The sequence below is a fragment of the Anolis sagrei genome, chromosome 1 (assembly GCF_037176765.1).
Source record: "Anolis sagrei isolate rAnoSag1 chromosome 1, rAnoSag1.mat, whole genome shotgun sequence".
Lineage (NCBI taxonomy): Eukaryota > Metazoa > Chordata > Lepidosauria > Squamata > Dactyloidae > Anolis > Anolis sagrei.
The window spans coordinates 257,644,411-257,661,043 of record NC_090021.1 but is presented as its reverse complement, the minus strand read 5'-3'; the positions used below and the strand labels follow the sequence as shown (position 1 = coordinate 257,661,043).

The window sequence follows — 16,633 nt, the reverse complement described above, 5'->3', positions numbered from 1 at the left end:
TGAGTCATTGTTTCTGGATTATACTGATGCTAGATGGAAACTCCAGGAAATCTTATCGCCACGATAGCCAGTTTGTTAAGAGTCTTTTTCATTATATTTAGAAACTGCATGATGCTCCAAGACAGCAGTATCATTTTATGACTATATCAATTTCATTAATGGCATTGTTAATACTAGGAAGGCACACAGTAAACAGACACAGGGGGCACAACGTGTCAGCAAAAACTGTGTTGAATCATTGATAAACACTGATATAAATTGCAGTTTTGTGTAACAGCGTTCTACAGATAGTAACACTATCTAAAGCAAGACTCTGCAGAAAATATAATGAGTCAGCTGCCTCTAAATTGTCTAAGTGATGACAAAGGGCAAGCTTACAATCCCCCTTTCTTTTCTCTTTTGATAAGCAAATAGCTGTCTCACTCCCATACTTCCAAAAAATATGAATCTCTATTTCAGTATGTTCCATTTCAAGCATCATTCATGGGGCAAGAGAAAAATTAAATTTGGATTCACCTGTTTAGAATAAGCACTTTGGTTGTAGAAAATCAGCAGTGTTGTGACATCTAGAAAACTACTGCATTTAGGTTGAGATCCTACTGATTACTTACAACTAGATTAAATCCATTCATCAATTGTTGTGTGGTAAGTCATTACATAGGAGCCAGCATGATGTGGTGATTTGAGCACTGGAGTGTGACTGCGGAGATCAGGGTTTGAATCCCCGCTCAGCCGTGGAAACCTAATGGGTGACCTTGGACAAATCACATTTTGTCAGTCTCAGAAAAAGGCAAACTTCCTCTGACCAAATCTTGCCATTAAAACTCCATGGATTTAGATTTACCATAAGTCTAAAACTTATGGCACATAGTAACAATGGTAGAGAATGATACTCATTGGTGTTGAATTGTCAGAAGTACAAAGAATGCCTCCCTTTGGGGAGTCCATGAAAGAGTAATTTCACCAGAGAGAGGACAAAGGCAGCGAGACCCAGAACTAGATACAAAAAATATTAGGAATCAATAAAAAGACTTACCGGTGTGTTTTCTACCATGCATTTGCAGATGAGACAGCTTAAAATATCGTTTGTTACAGCCAGGGTATACACACATGAAAGGCCGTTTCTCATTTGCCTCACTGGTTGACCTGACAATTGTAGGAGCTACTCCAGGCACTCGCCGCACATCCTGCAATGGCACCAAGAAAGTGGGGAAGATTCAATATATTATCTAGGCAAATTAATAATGGGAAGAAGTGTAATGTACGCAAGAACTGTCCAGCTACCTTAAATGCCCTCCCACGAATGCACACTATGTTGCATCTGGATCATTTTATTTATTTCATCAAGCACATCGTACTGAGCTTACTTTAAGGTGCTGGTCTTGACCCATAATTTCCTAAGAAGACTAGAGACAGGGACATATGAAATACCCTCTTATCAGCTTGCCGTACATCTAAGATCTTCAGCCCAGGCTCTGTTGTATGTCTCAGCAACCCATGAGGTGAACATGGTGTGTAATGTGACAGCGCTTTTTTTGTAGCTGCATCTCAACTATAGAACTCCCTCCAAGGAAAGTCAATGAGCTCCCATTTGACTTTACAGTAGATAGCAAAGACCATGATGTTTCAGGCCTCTTCTACACTGCCATATAAAATCCAGATTGTCTGCTTTGAACTGGTTTATATGGCAGTGTAGACTAAAATAAAACAGTTCAAAGCAGATAGTGTGGATTATCTGCTTTGATAACCTGGATTATATGGTAGTGGAGAAGGGCCCTCAGGTTGGCCTTTGACTCTTAACATTAGGGGTGGCTACTAATTGATTTTAACTCTTTTTAACTGCTTTTCTGTTCTCTGTGGTTTTAGTACTATTTTTAGTTGGGTCTAAAATGTTTTTACTCATTTTACTTTGCCTTGGGGAACTTGATGGATTGTGAGTTTGTTGGGGTTTTTTTTTAACAACAATGTCTTCAAGAAATACAAAAATATTGGTATTTCATGAAAGGCAATTTGCAGGCTTTCAATTGTCATCCCGTATTATCTGAAGAGAAAGCATTACTATTTGAGACACCTCACTTGAGGCTTTCAGATTTAGAGAAACTGTCAAGCTGGTTAGCAATGTACTTTCAAATCTATTCTAATGAAAAGGAAATATTATCCTTCCTTTTCTTTAGGTTGCTGTGAGTTTTCTGGGCTGTATGGTCATTTTTCAGAAGCATTCTCTCCTGACGTTTCACCCACATCTATGGCGGGCATCCTCAGAGCTTGTGAGGTCTGTGGGGAAAGAACTCTTGTCTGCTCGGGGTACTTGTAAATGTTGCAATTTGCAACCTTGATTGGGATTTAATGGCCTGTAGTTTCAAGGCCTGGCTGGTTGCTGTCTGGAGGAATCTTTTTTTGGGAGGTGTTAGCTGGCCCTGATTGATTCTTGTCTGGGATTCCCCTGCTTTTTGAGTCTTGCTCTTTATTTATTGTTCTGATCTTAAAGTATCCTTTTCTTTACTTTGTGAAGCAATGAATTTCTATTGATCTTCCACACAATAAATATATTCATATTGGCATGTATTACTGACAAAACTTAAGAGCAACCATTATGATTAATGTTGGCCCAACCATCACTTAAAATCATACATTTCTTCCTAAAATGCATACATATACTCACTTGTATTCCTCGAAAAACTCCATGGGTGTGTATTCTGTATTGGGCTCCACAGCTATATAACAAGGGACCTGCATGGTTATCACTTTCATATCCTGTTGTGTGGCTGGGCAAAAAAGAGAGAGAAGACTTTACACTTGGTTCTTAAAGCTAAAAGTGTATTTGCAGGGCTTTTTCAATAAATGCCAAAGCAGATACATCCAAACATCAAGTGAAACAGCGGAAGAAGACACTCCAATTTTGTTTAAAACATGGGTTCCAAGTGGAGAAAACAAGATTTGTCTATCTTGCTGTAAAATGTGATTAGTGAATTATAAGGATGGGGAAAAGCACAGAGGAACCAAAGTTTATGCTCTGCCTGTATGAAAGTTATTTATCAGCTAAATGCCAAGTTGGCTATTGCTAATATCTTTGGAATGACCAAAATGCTTCAGATTTCACATTAAGTGCAGTGGATTTTTGTCAGCACCTCATGACTCAGATATAACCAGATAGGGCTGAGAAAGTGATGACATTTACAAGAACAGCCGTGGTGCAGCCACAGGATAGGATTACAAATCAGTGTCCTAACCTATTTAACCCACACATCAATTTAGAAGATGCACCACAGCTTAACCTTCTGTAAAGTCAACAAACAGTGACACTGTTACCCTATCAAAACCTCTGGCCTCTTTTACTTTCAGAACAACCACGTTTTCTCCTCTGAAATATGTAGGGCTTTTAAATTTAAGGCTAGGAATCTTGGGGTTTTATTAAGGTATATTCCATAGCACTTAACTTTTTCTGTACATAAACATTTGCCTTCCAGATTTTGAATGGATGCAGGGGACACCTTTACCTAAATTAAAACTGAAGGCTCATTTTAATCTTGCTCTTGAAAATGCTCTGCTTAGACATGAGCCATCATCCTCACTTCCATCAGTCATTTATTTCAGTGTGTTTCTTTATTAGAAGGCCTATTGATTTTCAATAGAACTCATTCTAGGCAGCTGTGCAATGGAGAACAATGTAATCCTTTACAATCAGCCCTCCACATTCACTGGGTTAGGAACACAGGACTACTGCAAAAAAAAAAAAAGCACTTCTTTATTTACCAAAGAGAGCACCTCTGCTTCTTCTGGTGCAACTCTATGGTTTGTGAATGATCAAATCCATAAAAGTTAAACCTGCCTTAGATCAGGCATCCTCATACTGCAGCCCTCCAGCTGTTTGGGCCTTCAACTCCCAGAATGCCTAACAATTGAACAAGTTCGTTAGGGCTTCTGGGAGTTAGAGGCCCAAACAGCTGGAGGGCCACAGTCAGAAGGTACCTCCTTAGATAATACTAGCTTGTGGCATGAAGTTAGAATGTGCATAGATTTTGTATCAGCTAATTCGATCCCTAACAGTTGTCCTCTAACATTTTGGTCCTAAACACACATTTTGAAGGTTAGTGCATTTAATTTTACAAAATTGTGCCTTCAGAAAAGTAAGATTATAGTAAGGACCTCATCAGATGGGCTGGGGACCTCAGCGGGGGGCAACAGGGGAAAATGAAGGGAACCATCCTCCTTCAGTCCCTACCATCTTCCACAATCTTCTGGAATGACCTCCTATCCCACATTGTTTCCTGTTGTTTCCCTACCCCCCCCCCCTCCATGTTCTTCAATTAGGAGTCTGGTCTTCTCTCTGTTATCAGGTGCTGGCAAAACAGATTCCCATGGGCAGCCACCGGAAATAGGTGTGCATCGTGGAATGATCTCCATTGGACTCTGTCTTGCCAGCTCCTGAAAACAGAGAGAAGATGAAGAGAAGACTGTGCCTGATAAGGTCCTTGTCTTTCATAAGAGGAGACCTGCTGGAACAGAGCCACGGGGTATCTAGCCAATCATTCCATTCAAACAGTGGTCAACCAGTTGCCTATAGGAAGCTCATTAAGGCAGAACATAAATGTACCATCACTTTTCTACTTGCACACTCCAGTAACTGTCACAACCTTTAATCAGACATAGGTTAAATGTGGTTCATGGGTCACAGGCAATTCCACGACCCACACACATAAAATTATAGTCTCAAATAAGTTAAGGTGGTACAAACTTTTTCTAGGGGTCCCTGAAGCAATTAGCACAAATCAACATTAAATATTGAACATTCAGTGATCTATCATCATCAATCTTGAAGTCAGAAAAAAGAATACACTGAAAAAATATCATAGTACTTTTAGAGCACTTGAAGCAAGAAAAGGAAGTTTTAACATAAAAAGGCAACTAAATGTGAGATACAGGAAAAACACCAATTTTACACACATAAAATGAAAAATGTAATATGAGCAGTTCATTTTTAAAGTTGCTATACCAGCACTGAAAAATATACATTAGTGTTATCTCTGGAAATAATGATTCTATAAAGATAGTTTCCTTTTTATTAAAAGTTATAAGTACTTGTTGAAACTGTCCCATCAGTCAAGGTCAATCCTCAGCCCACCAGAACAAGATGATGTTTACTTAAGCCAATTGTTTTCACTACTCTTAAATGGGCTTAACTCTTCACTGGGTTGTACCCAAAAGAATCAAATATGTTCTCAAGTAATTTGTTCAAATCCTTCCATATATTTTATCCAGTTCTACCTTCTGGAGTTTCTCCCTTTTCATCCCTTCTCTGACTCTTAAGAGATACTTTAAGGTGGAGACTGACACAATGGGAAGAAGATAGAAGAAATTAGAAAGACCATTGTATGAACAAAATTTGGCTGATGCTTCTCAGGATCTATGCTACTGTCCATTGTAGTGGTATTTTCTTTGGGGCTTATAAAGATTCCTGAATATTCACCTAGTGATCAGTCAATTCTTAGAAAAAGTAACTATGGCAGGTATCAATACTTGCTGGGCTCCAATGTTCTGTCCCAATGTGCAATAAAGGATTGCTAAGGAGAATGGCAAAACACACACACAACCATATCAGGGGGCTGTGGAGCATACCTTTGCTGTTATGAGCCTTTGTGTTGACTCCAGTTTATGGCAACCTTACAAAAGGGTACACTCAGATCTTCTGGAAGACATCCACAAATTGCAATGATTCATGAGAATTGATAATGGACAGGCTTTGGACTGGGACTCTGGACGCTGAATCAGACTTGAATATGGCTATATTGTTGCTATAATGTTTAAAATGGATATTTTATAATTTAATGTTTTAACTAATATTTTAGTTTTTGTTATATTATTTTGTTTGTATGTGTTGGCACCAAATTGTTGCCGGTTGTAAACCGCCCTGTGTCCCCCCTCAGGGGTTGAGAAGGACAGGATACAAATGTTTGAAATAAATAAATTAATAAAAATACATCAGTCAGCCAGTTCTAGGTTGACTGATTTCCTACAGATGCTCCCAGATTATGGAATGACTTATGGGTGTCACTTCGACATACTGTCTGTATTTGAAACAGTTGTAAAAACCAGTCTTTTCCAGCAGACCTATCTAGTTCAGCTTTAAATTGTGGATTTTAAGTATTTACTGGTGGATTTTAATTTTTATTGATTTTATATGCTCTTTAAACTGATGTTATGTCTTGTGTTGTTTGTTATTATTCCCTACCTTAACCCATAGGAAGAAACAAGTAAACAATTGTTCTTGTTCAGTTTTCAATCAGATGTTTGCCATTGCCATCCTCTTAGACTGAGAGAGTGTGACTTGCCTAAGATCACCCACTGAGTTTCCAACGCTGAGCGAGGATTTGAATTCTCTTCTCCCAAAGTCCTAGTCCAACATTTAAACCACTGCATCTCATTGCCTTGAGGATATAATTAGGGCATGGGAAATGGCATGATGCACTATAGCACCCAATCATGTGCTATAACCAGTCTAGCAAATTCCAAATCTTTTGTACCAACTGTAGAGAAATGTTTATTATAAAGTGTTTATTATACTGTGTTTAAGCTGTATTTATGTTTTACATTGGTTGCCGTGGCCTAGCTGTGAGAGATAGGTTGCCATGGTGACAAGGCAGAAGAGGAGGTGGGTGGAGCTTAAGGAGAAAAAGGTTTGAAAGTGACAGTTAATTTTCAGTCAGGAGGAAGAGACCCTGAGGGAGAGCAGAGTCAAGTAGGGACTCTGAGAGAATAAGTCAGTCAGGAGGATGAGACCCTGAGAGGAGGAGCAGAGACAGTTAGGGCTCTGTGGTGTGAAGCAGTGTAAATTCAGTTAGTTCTTAGTATTTGTGAATATTTCTTCAGCAAGGGAGCTGAAGGTGAAACCTAGTTAGATTGCTTGAGTTAAAAAGAATCTAACAGAGGGGGTTTTAGGATCGCCAGTAGTGGAAGACTGGAGATCAGTGGTTTGATCCGGTATAGGACAAACAGTGAGAATATTCACAACAAGGAACACTGAAATAATAAAGCACTTCACTGTAGAAGGAGTTTATAAGATTGTAACATCTAAAGCCTGAATGTATCTCAACCAAGCCATATTGTAACCATCAAGCATATGCCAAGCTCAACATCTCAATATTGCAACAATTACGCTTTGTTTAACAATAAACTTGTTCTCTTTGTATTTTAAACCTGCCTCCTCCATTGATTTTACATTCAGTGCATTCCACTCTACCAAAGTTACCTCACAACGCAAATAGGGATAAATAGAGACTTTAAGACCAGCGTCTCTAAACATATTGGTGGCAGTTTAATTTATTAGCAGTCTAGGAACTTTCTGTACATTTTTGGTAATCCCATTTGGTGGGATTAACGCACGACTTTACTTTTTATTGGTGGCATTGATACGTCTTTACACCAACCTTCCAATTTTCTGGTCATTTTTTAAAAAATAGTGTTTTTCTAAATTTAAAATGAAATCTTTAATAATGCAATTCATTATTAGTGAACTGTAATAATATATCTCTTAAATTAACTGTAGTACTCTTTTAGAAAGAAAATACTGTACAATGCTCTCTTTATATTTCAGTGCTAACAAAGTGATTTTACTTTGACAATTTAAAATAAGAAAACTACATTTTTCAATGTAAAGCAAGATGCAACTGTCCATTAAATACTTCAAGAAGTAGAAAAATATCTGAAACACTAAACTCATGGGAAACCTTTATGAACTCTTCACATTTTTTAGAAATGTAAATCTTAGGAAGAGTCACTTATTTCCATAGCAACTGAAACTGAAGGCACTGTGTATTGTAACTCTCTCTGCCAGAGAAGACAGATAGCTGTTTTGGCTCATATTATCAGGGATGAGACTATGTCTAGCTAAGATTTTCCACAGATTCTAGTCTTTGACTTAACCCCACCCCCCCAAAAAATTAAAGGTGCTGTACCACAAATTGAGCATCATTATTTCATCTTATGTTTCCTTTTTCTTTGCAAGTCTACTGGTCAGAAATTATGATGCCTAGAATATTATTTATATTATTGTTTCCACTTTTCATATTTCTATATAATCCAGGAGGTTTCCACTCCCACTTCACTCTGATCCCCAAAGAATAATCTCTTCCTTGCTTTGATTTCTTGAATGTGTTCCTTCATTCTTTGGGATATTTTTTTTCCAGGAGAGACCAACAATGTCTAATATTGCAGTGAGCAATGTATTCTAAGTTCAGACTCTAAAGAGGAAGTGGCAGACAATGAAAGATAAAGTCAGAAATGGCCTTAGAAAAGTCAATGAGGAGTGTTTGGACTGAAATGAAATAAAAATCATGTTATGGAAACAATTGTTGTGGAAGTGGGAGACCATTTTTGTTTAAACACAAAACCTTTTTAATTGCTGTGCTGTGGTTTTAAGGAACTCCTGAACTTTTCAGACTGACCTCTGTTTGTTGGCACTTTACTGTTGATTTTTTAGCATATGCTTTACCCAGACACAATGGTTTTAGTGTGACTCTTTAGTTGCCATTTTTAATCGGATGTAAAGGCAATCACATTATAAGTGTTACACAATAACCTTCAACCAGGTCACTCCAGTTTTGTGCCTCCCACCACCCTCATAAAACCAGCCAAAATTCTGACTTACGGTGACCCTGTCATAAGGGTTTTTGGTAATATTTATTCAAACAAGGTTCACGTTTTCCCTTTCTCAGTCTGATGAAGCACTACAAACCTTGCAACAGAGAATATGCTCTTCTGGCATTTGGACTATCCTAATCCTTTAAAACTAGGCAGGGTTAGGGAAAACATGGTTCAAAACATCTAGGAGATGTTTACAATTTCCCACTGTCTTTAAGGACAGAAATCTCATAAAGTACTTTCAAATTGTACCAAAGCCTCAAGATGAGCAGAACCCAATAAAAAGCAATGCCTGATGTGAATTTAATGTGGCTCTAAATCAGTGATTCTTAACCTGTGGGCCGCAGACCATTCGTGGGCCACAAGGATGAAAATCTGGTCCATGAGTCTCCTTCCTCTTTATTTATTTATTTAATTTTAATTATTTTATTTCCACTCCTTTTGTGCCGTCTACCACTCCTTCCCTGTCGGTGACCATGGCATATGTTCTGTATCAGAAACTAGAGCTGATGTGGTCTATCCAATGCAATTTACTGAATCAGCACCCCAAATTGAATCTAAAGTTCACCAAAAATCGATTCGTAACCCTTTTGGTACTAATGTTGAAGAGTGGTCCCTGGTCAAAGTGGGCCCTGGTCAAAAAAGGGTTGGGAACCACTGCTCTAAATAAAAGGGGTTTAACTTCTGGTGCAAGAGAACCATATGGTGTACTAGTTTGGAATCAGACTATGATTCTGGAGACTTGGGTTTAAATCCCCACTAACCCATATAAAACCACTGGATGGGCTTAGGAAAATCACTCTTTCAATGTCAAGAGAAGAAAAACCCACTCTGAACCAATCTTGCCAAGATAATGTTGGATTGAAATAAGTCCGGATTGAAATAAGTAAGAAACAAGGTGAAGGCACAGAACAAGAACAAGGGAGAGGATGAAAAAAAAAGTGAAACATTTCTGCAGTTTTCAGTATTTCAGCTGAAGTTCATGTGACTTTTACAGTTTCCAAACAATGTTTTTGTGATCCTGGACTATTTGGTATCCATGCCCTGCAACAGAGGCACCTTTTTCTTCCCATTCTCCAGTTATTTTTTAAAACTTCTGAAAATAAACATCCAAAAAGTCCCAAGAGACACGTGTGCTTCTACTGCTGTGGTTCGTTCTGGGGTTTTTTTTTACCACTCCCTCAATAACATATATTGTAAATTAGGCTTAGTGTTTTCATGATGACTGGTTTCAAGATGGGACAAGGCAATCAAAGGCAAACATTTTCTCATCCTTTTCTCTCATTTTTGTCCTTTTCACTTAAAAAAAACAGTTATGTTTTACAGAAGGTTTTACAGTTTTATTAGATGGAAATGGGTTTATGATGGGATTGTTTATTGTCATTGTATGAGGTATCTTGGCTTTTTATATGTTGTTCACTACTTTTAATCCCGCTGCAAGAGAAAAGCAGGATAGAAATAAAATAAATAAATAAATAATAGTAAAATAATAAAATAGCACATTTGCATCTAAACATTGTAATGCTAGAATTCTAAGAAAAAACATAACATAAATAGCAAGGTAACAACAAAAGACAGATTTAAAGTGAATTGGTTTTATATCTGTGAATATTCATTTTACCTCAGATGAGTAAGCTAGATGCTCACATATTTGCTAAATATAAATATACATAGATAGAAATGAATGAGATAGCTAGAGATATATCACTCATAAATGACCATTTATTACTCTCATTGTTCTAAGAGTTGATCTATCTAATCATGCTAGTCAGTACTAAATATGGTTGTTGGCTCTCTTCTGACAACCATATTTGCAATGACCTTCATCTTTCAACTTGGTCCAAGTTCCAGGAAAGACGTAGAACTGTGTCCATGACAGCCCCCATATCCTGTCTGCAGCTACATCTAATATCTTTAATAGCTTGCAGCTTCTTCAAGAAGGACTTCCTGCATCCAGGGTAACAGGAAAAGATTTTTGAACAAGCTGTAATCAGCCCAGATCCAACTCCCTACAGGTGGGAGAAGACAACTTTATGTAGGGAGGAAGCTCGGGAAAATGGGAGGGATGGTGGAAATGCAAAGGTTGGAAGGTAACAAAAGAAAAAACAAAATAAAATCAAAACAAAATATGTGTGAATGGATGAAGGAAAGTAAAAACATGGGATGTAGCTTAATTATTAATAGGAGCCACAATGACTACAATCACTGTGGAAGTTTTGATTTTGCTCTCTTCGTCGTTTTGTGGGCTACAACTGATATACATCAAAAATGAATCAAGACTACAGCACCTTTCCATGCTCCAGAGTGTCGTTCCTGTTATATATATTTTTTTATTTTAAAAAGCCCTTTGAATGTGCACATGAAGAAATGCAGTCTTCAAAGAATGGAAGTTCATGAAATGCTAGGAGAGCAGCTTGCAGGGAAAGAGGGAGGAATAGTCTTTATTGGAACTCTGCCTCCTTCCTCCATAGCAGTGGCTCTCAACCTATGGGTCCCCAGATGTTTTCCTCTTCAACTCCCAGAGATCCTAACAGCTGGTAAACTGGCTAGGATTTCTGGAAGTTGTAGGCCAAAACACATGAGAACCCACAGGTTGAGAACCACTGCTCCATAGGGTAACGCTCCAGAAATTATGATAATCTGTTTTCATACTTCACAACACTAAAATGTACAAATGTGTTGCCACAGAATTAAGTATATGGTGTGGCGCTTAGTTGGCTATTGTTGGGCTTGCTTTGGGTTGGGTGGAGGCAGCAAATCATAGCTTCTTTGCTTTTACACTGTGCCCCTGATATTAGCCAGAACATTGAAATACAGATAGTTTAGTACTCTCTTATTAAATCATCTCCGAATCAGACTGTTAGAGGGATTGAAAAAAATGTTGTTTCCTTCTTAACTCCATAAATATGTTTCTTGGCTTTCCTTTCTGATTCTTTCCTTCACAAATCAACCATTCCCCAGTAGCTGTTGGTGACTTCCATCTTAGTGGTATGATGAATGTGATCGAAGTTTTAGACCATTATTTTAAAAAAAAAAATCAATCTCCAAAATAGGCTCAGTCTTTTGACTAGGTCATATCTCATTTAAGTTTAGATTAAAAACTGAAGAGAAGTCATTATCCCACTGGCGCGGGGCCCACCAACCACTACTGTCTTTCTTCAATTTGTCAATTATCTTCGTGTGTTGTTATCTGACCAGTCCTACTAATCTTGCATTTTACTCTACTGTTTGGTCTTGCATCATGCTTTGAGAAGCATGGTCCAAATGGAGACAAAGTTTGCTATATAATGAAGGCTTCCATCTATGAAGGCCATCACACTGGAAGGACCAGCAGAGTTCTCTGTCTGGGTTTGGGAAACAGATAAACAGATATCAGATATGCTAAGGGGGAGTAAAATATCAGATGAATGACTTTGTATTGGGGGTTAAATGTAAAATAATAAGTAACCACTTTGTTGGCTTTTTTATTATCAACTGATGTGTTATATTATCACCCTTTTTAGCTGTGCAGTTCTTAGTAATGGTAAAAATAATAATGATTATTATTATTGTGGTTGTTATCATTACCAAGTATTACACAAAAATAGTTAATATATTCTGTGGGATCCAGGTTGAAGTCATTCTTAGATTAGAAGCCTTGAAATAATGGGACAAGTTAGTCATGACTTACCTAATTTATATAAATTTCAATGAGTTTACTGTACACAAGAAAACAAGAATGCCTGCCAATGCCTGCAGCCAAGCGCCTCTTACTCCAGAGTAAGGGGAGGTCAGCTGAAGGCGTGCTCTGAGCCTGTTTGCATGCCCTGCCACTCACACCCTGCCACACTCTCTGAGTGTGGCGGGGTGTGCAGGCAGGCCTGAAGCACGCCTGCAACTGAGCTCTAGACTTGCCTGCCTGCCTGCCATGCCACAAACAAACTCTCTTTCCGAGGCAAGTTCAGATGCACATGAAAGCAGGCTGTAGACAGGCTTTCATGTCTAGTGGATGTTTGTGTGGGGAGGGGGCTTCCCGTTTCGTGTTTCCAAATAAATAGAAGACACAAAAGAAATGGTAGAAACAGTAGGAATGAATTTCATGCACATGTCTAATATCTGAACATTTCAAGTAGTGGTCTTAGTTGACTTATGATAAGCTCCACTTAACCCAATGGGGTTTTAGGTGTGAAATGACATAAGGCTACACAATAACTCAATGGGCACTTGAATTCTATAGTATAAAACCACTATTTGTAAATGCTCAACTATTAGAACCACTTATGGCAACAGAATGCTTGTTGAGACATTGTAAAACAAATACAATCCATACCTAGAATGAACTTTTTGGACAGAAGGAAGAATAACAGAAGTAATGCTTTCTTATGCACTTTAACCACTTATACCTAAAATTATAAACAAAATTTTATTTAGTATTCAGGATCTGACATAGGATGCAAATTTAAAAATGTCTGATATGTTCAGTGACAAATATCCACATGCTAATATGCTTAATTTTTCACAACCTTTTCTTCATTTCATTTGTGATCACTTCAGAATGCGACAGTGTAAAAATTCAGGAGGAAACGGAAGAAAAAAATAGCACCTTACCCTTTAAGTGTGGATCCCAAGTTCATTTGATTCCAAGTCATGCATTCAAGCTGTGAGGTCATTTGGTATAAATTGTCACTGTTATGAAAATATTTAAAATTAGAACTAAAATTATGTGACCCGGTGCAAACAATTTGTTTTACAGAGAATCCATTTTTTTTCAAAATCGGAAAAAATTGCAAACCAGTCCAAAACAATGTAGTATTTTACTAACGCATATGCCTAATATGCAAGGCTAAACTGAAGAAAGAAAAGTTAAAGAAAACGTTAGAGGAAAATATTAGAAGAAAATGTCAGAGGAAAATGCAATATGTCCATAAAATATTACAAAATAATCCTCAAAACATTAGACAGATGAGAGTATCCAATATTATCATTCCACTAATTTAGATTATCCACTGAGTTTGAACATTTGTTGTTGTTGTTTTATCAAGCATGTCACATTCTGCTTCCATAAGTCATTGTGCAAGGTATGCATATACGTTTTCATTAGCCTTGGGTTCATTTTGCCAAATGTCACTTATAGTAGCTGGTTGTTTCTGTAGAAATTGCAGGAAAATTGAGGTCGAAAAATCTCACTTATTGTACATTTGCAGCTAGTGTTACATTTCGTGGAACTCTAAACTGATTCTTATGAAAATATTATTACATGCAATTCAATTATTTATAGACGCATAACAACAACTTATTGCTATGGGGGCAGATAATTTTTTACTCTTTAATGAAGACAGCATTACACAGTTAATTAACTGAAACAGCTCTAGGCATAAGTGATTAATGGTGCTACATAAAGTAACCTGACACAAAGCGGGGAGGGGATTGAGAGCCTGAACTTTCAAGGAGGCTCAGCCATGTGTGAACAAGCTCTGAATTCTGCAGACTCAAATGCAGGAGTAGTAGTAAAACATTTAAAAACAACATGATCTTAATTGTAATATGGTATAAATATTTGCTTTTAAGAAACCAGCAAATATTCTTTATGAAGAAATTAGTTGCAAGCTGCTAAGTTGCCCTCTAAAAATTGGCTGGGAAAAGAACTTTTTGTGCCCAGCAATTGTTAGCAGAATAATTCTCCTAGTCATAAATGCATCTTAGCCACTTTGATACTTGTCTATATGTGATGTCCAGATTACTGAGAGAATAGATACTCACAGCATTCAACCAGCCAAATCACAAGGGTGGAAAATTATCGTCCAAAAAGCCTCATTTAATTGGATCTGTCAGAGAGTTTGTTGTTGTTTTGTGCCTTCAAGTCATTTCGAACTTGTGGCAACACTAAGGTGAACCTATGAAAAACACTTGAAGGGGGGGGGGGGTTCACAACTGAGCAGGGATTCAAATCCTGGCTCAAACCATTATAGTATGCTGACCCTTTAGACAAATAGTACAAATAGCTATCTAGGATTTCTTCCAGATTGCCCATAATCCTGCTAAACTACGATTTTTCCTCTATTTTTTGCTCAGATTAAAGATCTTTCTGGGAGAAGCCTGTGAATAATTGAGTGCACTTGCTACCAGTATTACCAACTATCCAGAAATCATCTAATTTATTTTCCAAATGTAATTACCATATATATTCAAATATAAGCTGACCCAAATATAAGCCAAGGCACATAATTTTACCACAAAATACTGGGAAAGCGTATTGACTCGAGTATAATCCAAGGGAGGGAAATGCAGCAGCTACTGGTAAATTTCAAAATAAAAATAGATACCAATAAAATTTCATTAATTGAGGCATCCATAGGTTAAATGTTTTTGAATATTTACATAAAGCTGTAATTTAAGATACGACAGCCCAACTCTGATTAAACCATTCTTCTAACCTTCCTCAATGTAAATATACTTATGTATCCATCCAATAATAATAGAGTAAAATAATAAATGTAATAAAAGTAGAAATAATAGAGTAAAATAATGGAAATGTAATAATGACCGTAATAATAATAGACAAAATAATAAATGTAATAATAATAATAGATTAAAATAATAAATGTAATAATAATAGAGTAAAATAATAAATGTAATAAAAATAAGAATAGGGTAAAATAATAAATGTAATAAAAATAAGAATAGAGTAAAATAATAAATGTAATAATAATAATAATGGTAACAGAGTAAAATAATAAATAACCTTGACGAGTATAAACCGGGTGGGTTCAGCCTATGAAAAGGGCTGAAAAACTAGGCTTATACTCAAGTATATACAGTGTATTAAAATTCATTTCAGTGTTTTCTATTTGGAAATCATTGTCTCTTAGAATACTTTTAACATTTACATGCACGCAGCAGAATACACATGCAAATATATAAACCAAGAAACAAAGTTACATGACTTCAGTTGCAAAGCATGTGCAATATCATTTGTCATTACCCCAGAATGCTATTATTCACCAGTGTGTCTGAACAGCTATTATGTGACTACAATGTCCTGCATATCAGCACAGAAATTGCTAAGACTCTCCTGCCGTTTCGCCCACTTGCAACAGCAGCTCGTGCTGGTCTGTGCCACTACATTTTGCAATTCCATGAATTCTTTCTGTAATGTTGATGTAATTAATTCCTCCAGGGCCCTGATTTTTATTAGAAGTGCCAGACCTATGCATTTACAGCAGGAGATTTCCCTTTAACTTTATTTCATTTGACAGTTCATTTATAAGAACCTCCTCCACAAGATCTCTTTTTTCTCTTCATTTACTTTTTTCATCAAGTAATTCACTTACTCATCTTGTCATCAGCAAAAAGCCACTCAGGTTGCCAGGACCAAACCCTGAAAGGACTCCCATAATTTTATTAGTTGTAAGGTTTTTAATAATTGTGCAGTGTAGGTATTTTTGCTGGAGGCAGCTTTTTCTTTATGTGGTTCTAAAATGACAACAGAAGCTGTGCCCCGGGGTAATTTTTCCCTTGTTTAAGAAAAAAAATAAACCAAAACATTGTCAGATTTGTATAGGTTGTGGGGGGACCCATGAATAAACAAAGTAAGTCAGTATCAAGGCAATTTGTAACTCTTGAAACAGTTATACTGTTTATGAACATAAGGTGAACCCAGGCTTAAAGCTAATCCAAATTTCTGCTTCCAACAGGAATTGATCAGATGGCCTCTGGGAAGTCCCCAAGTAAGACATAAAGGCACTGGATGCATTGCTTCTGAACACAGAGATTCTCTATGACATCACAACAAATAGCCACTTTTTTCATGTCAGGAGCAACTTGAGAAATTGCAAGTCGCTTCTGGTGTGAGAGAATTGGCTGTCAATGACAGTGCTCAGGAGACGCTTGGATGTTTTAATGTTTTACCATCATTGTGGGAGACTTCTCTTGTGTCCCTGAATGGGGAGCTGGAGATAGATTTTTAGCCACTGATAGATTTTGTAATCCTCCTCCTGCCTAACCTAGAGCATGTCTA

At 37.2% G+C, this 16,633-nt stretch overlaps 1 protein-coding gene across 3 annotated transcripts in view; it reads right to left on the bottom strand.

Moving 5' to 3' along the window:
* WT1 (WT1 transcription factor) overlaps nucleotides 1-16,633 on the bottom strand; it is a 64,325-nt gene that overhangs the window by 14,860 nt on the left and 32,832 nt on the right. For 2 of the 3 annotated variants that reach the window (XM_067462688.1, XM_060753673.2), the window contains exons 4-6: nucleotides 13,225-13,302; nucleotides 2,663-2,765; nucleotides 1,037-1,187 (exon numbers count right to left, since the gene is read on the bottom strand). In XM_067462688.1, coding sequence (XP_067318789.1) covers nucleotides 1,037-1,187; nucleotides 2,663-2,765; nucleotides 13,225-13,302 — 332 coding nt within the window. The remainder of the gene's footprint in view (nucleotides 1-1,036; nucleotides 1,188-2,662; nucleotides 2,766-13,224; nucleotides 13,303-16,633) is intronic. The other variant, XM_067462689.1, reaches the window with a different exon arrangement.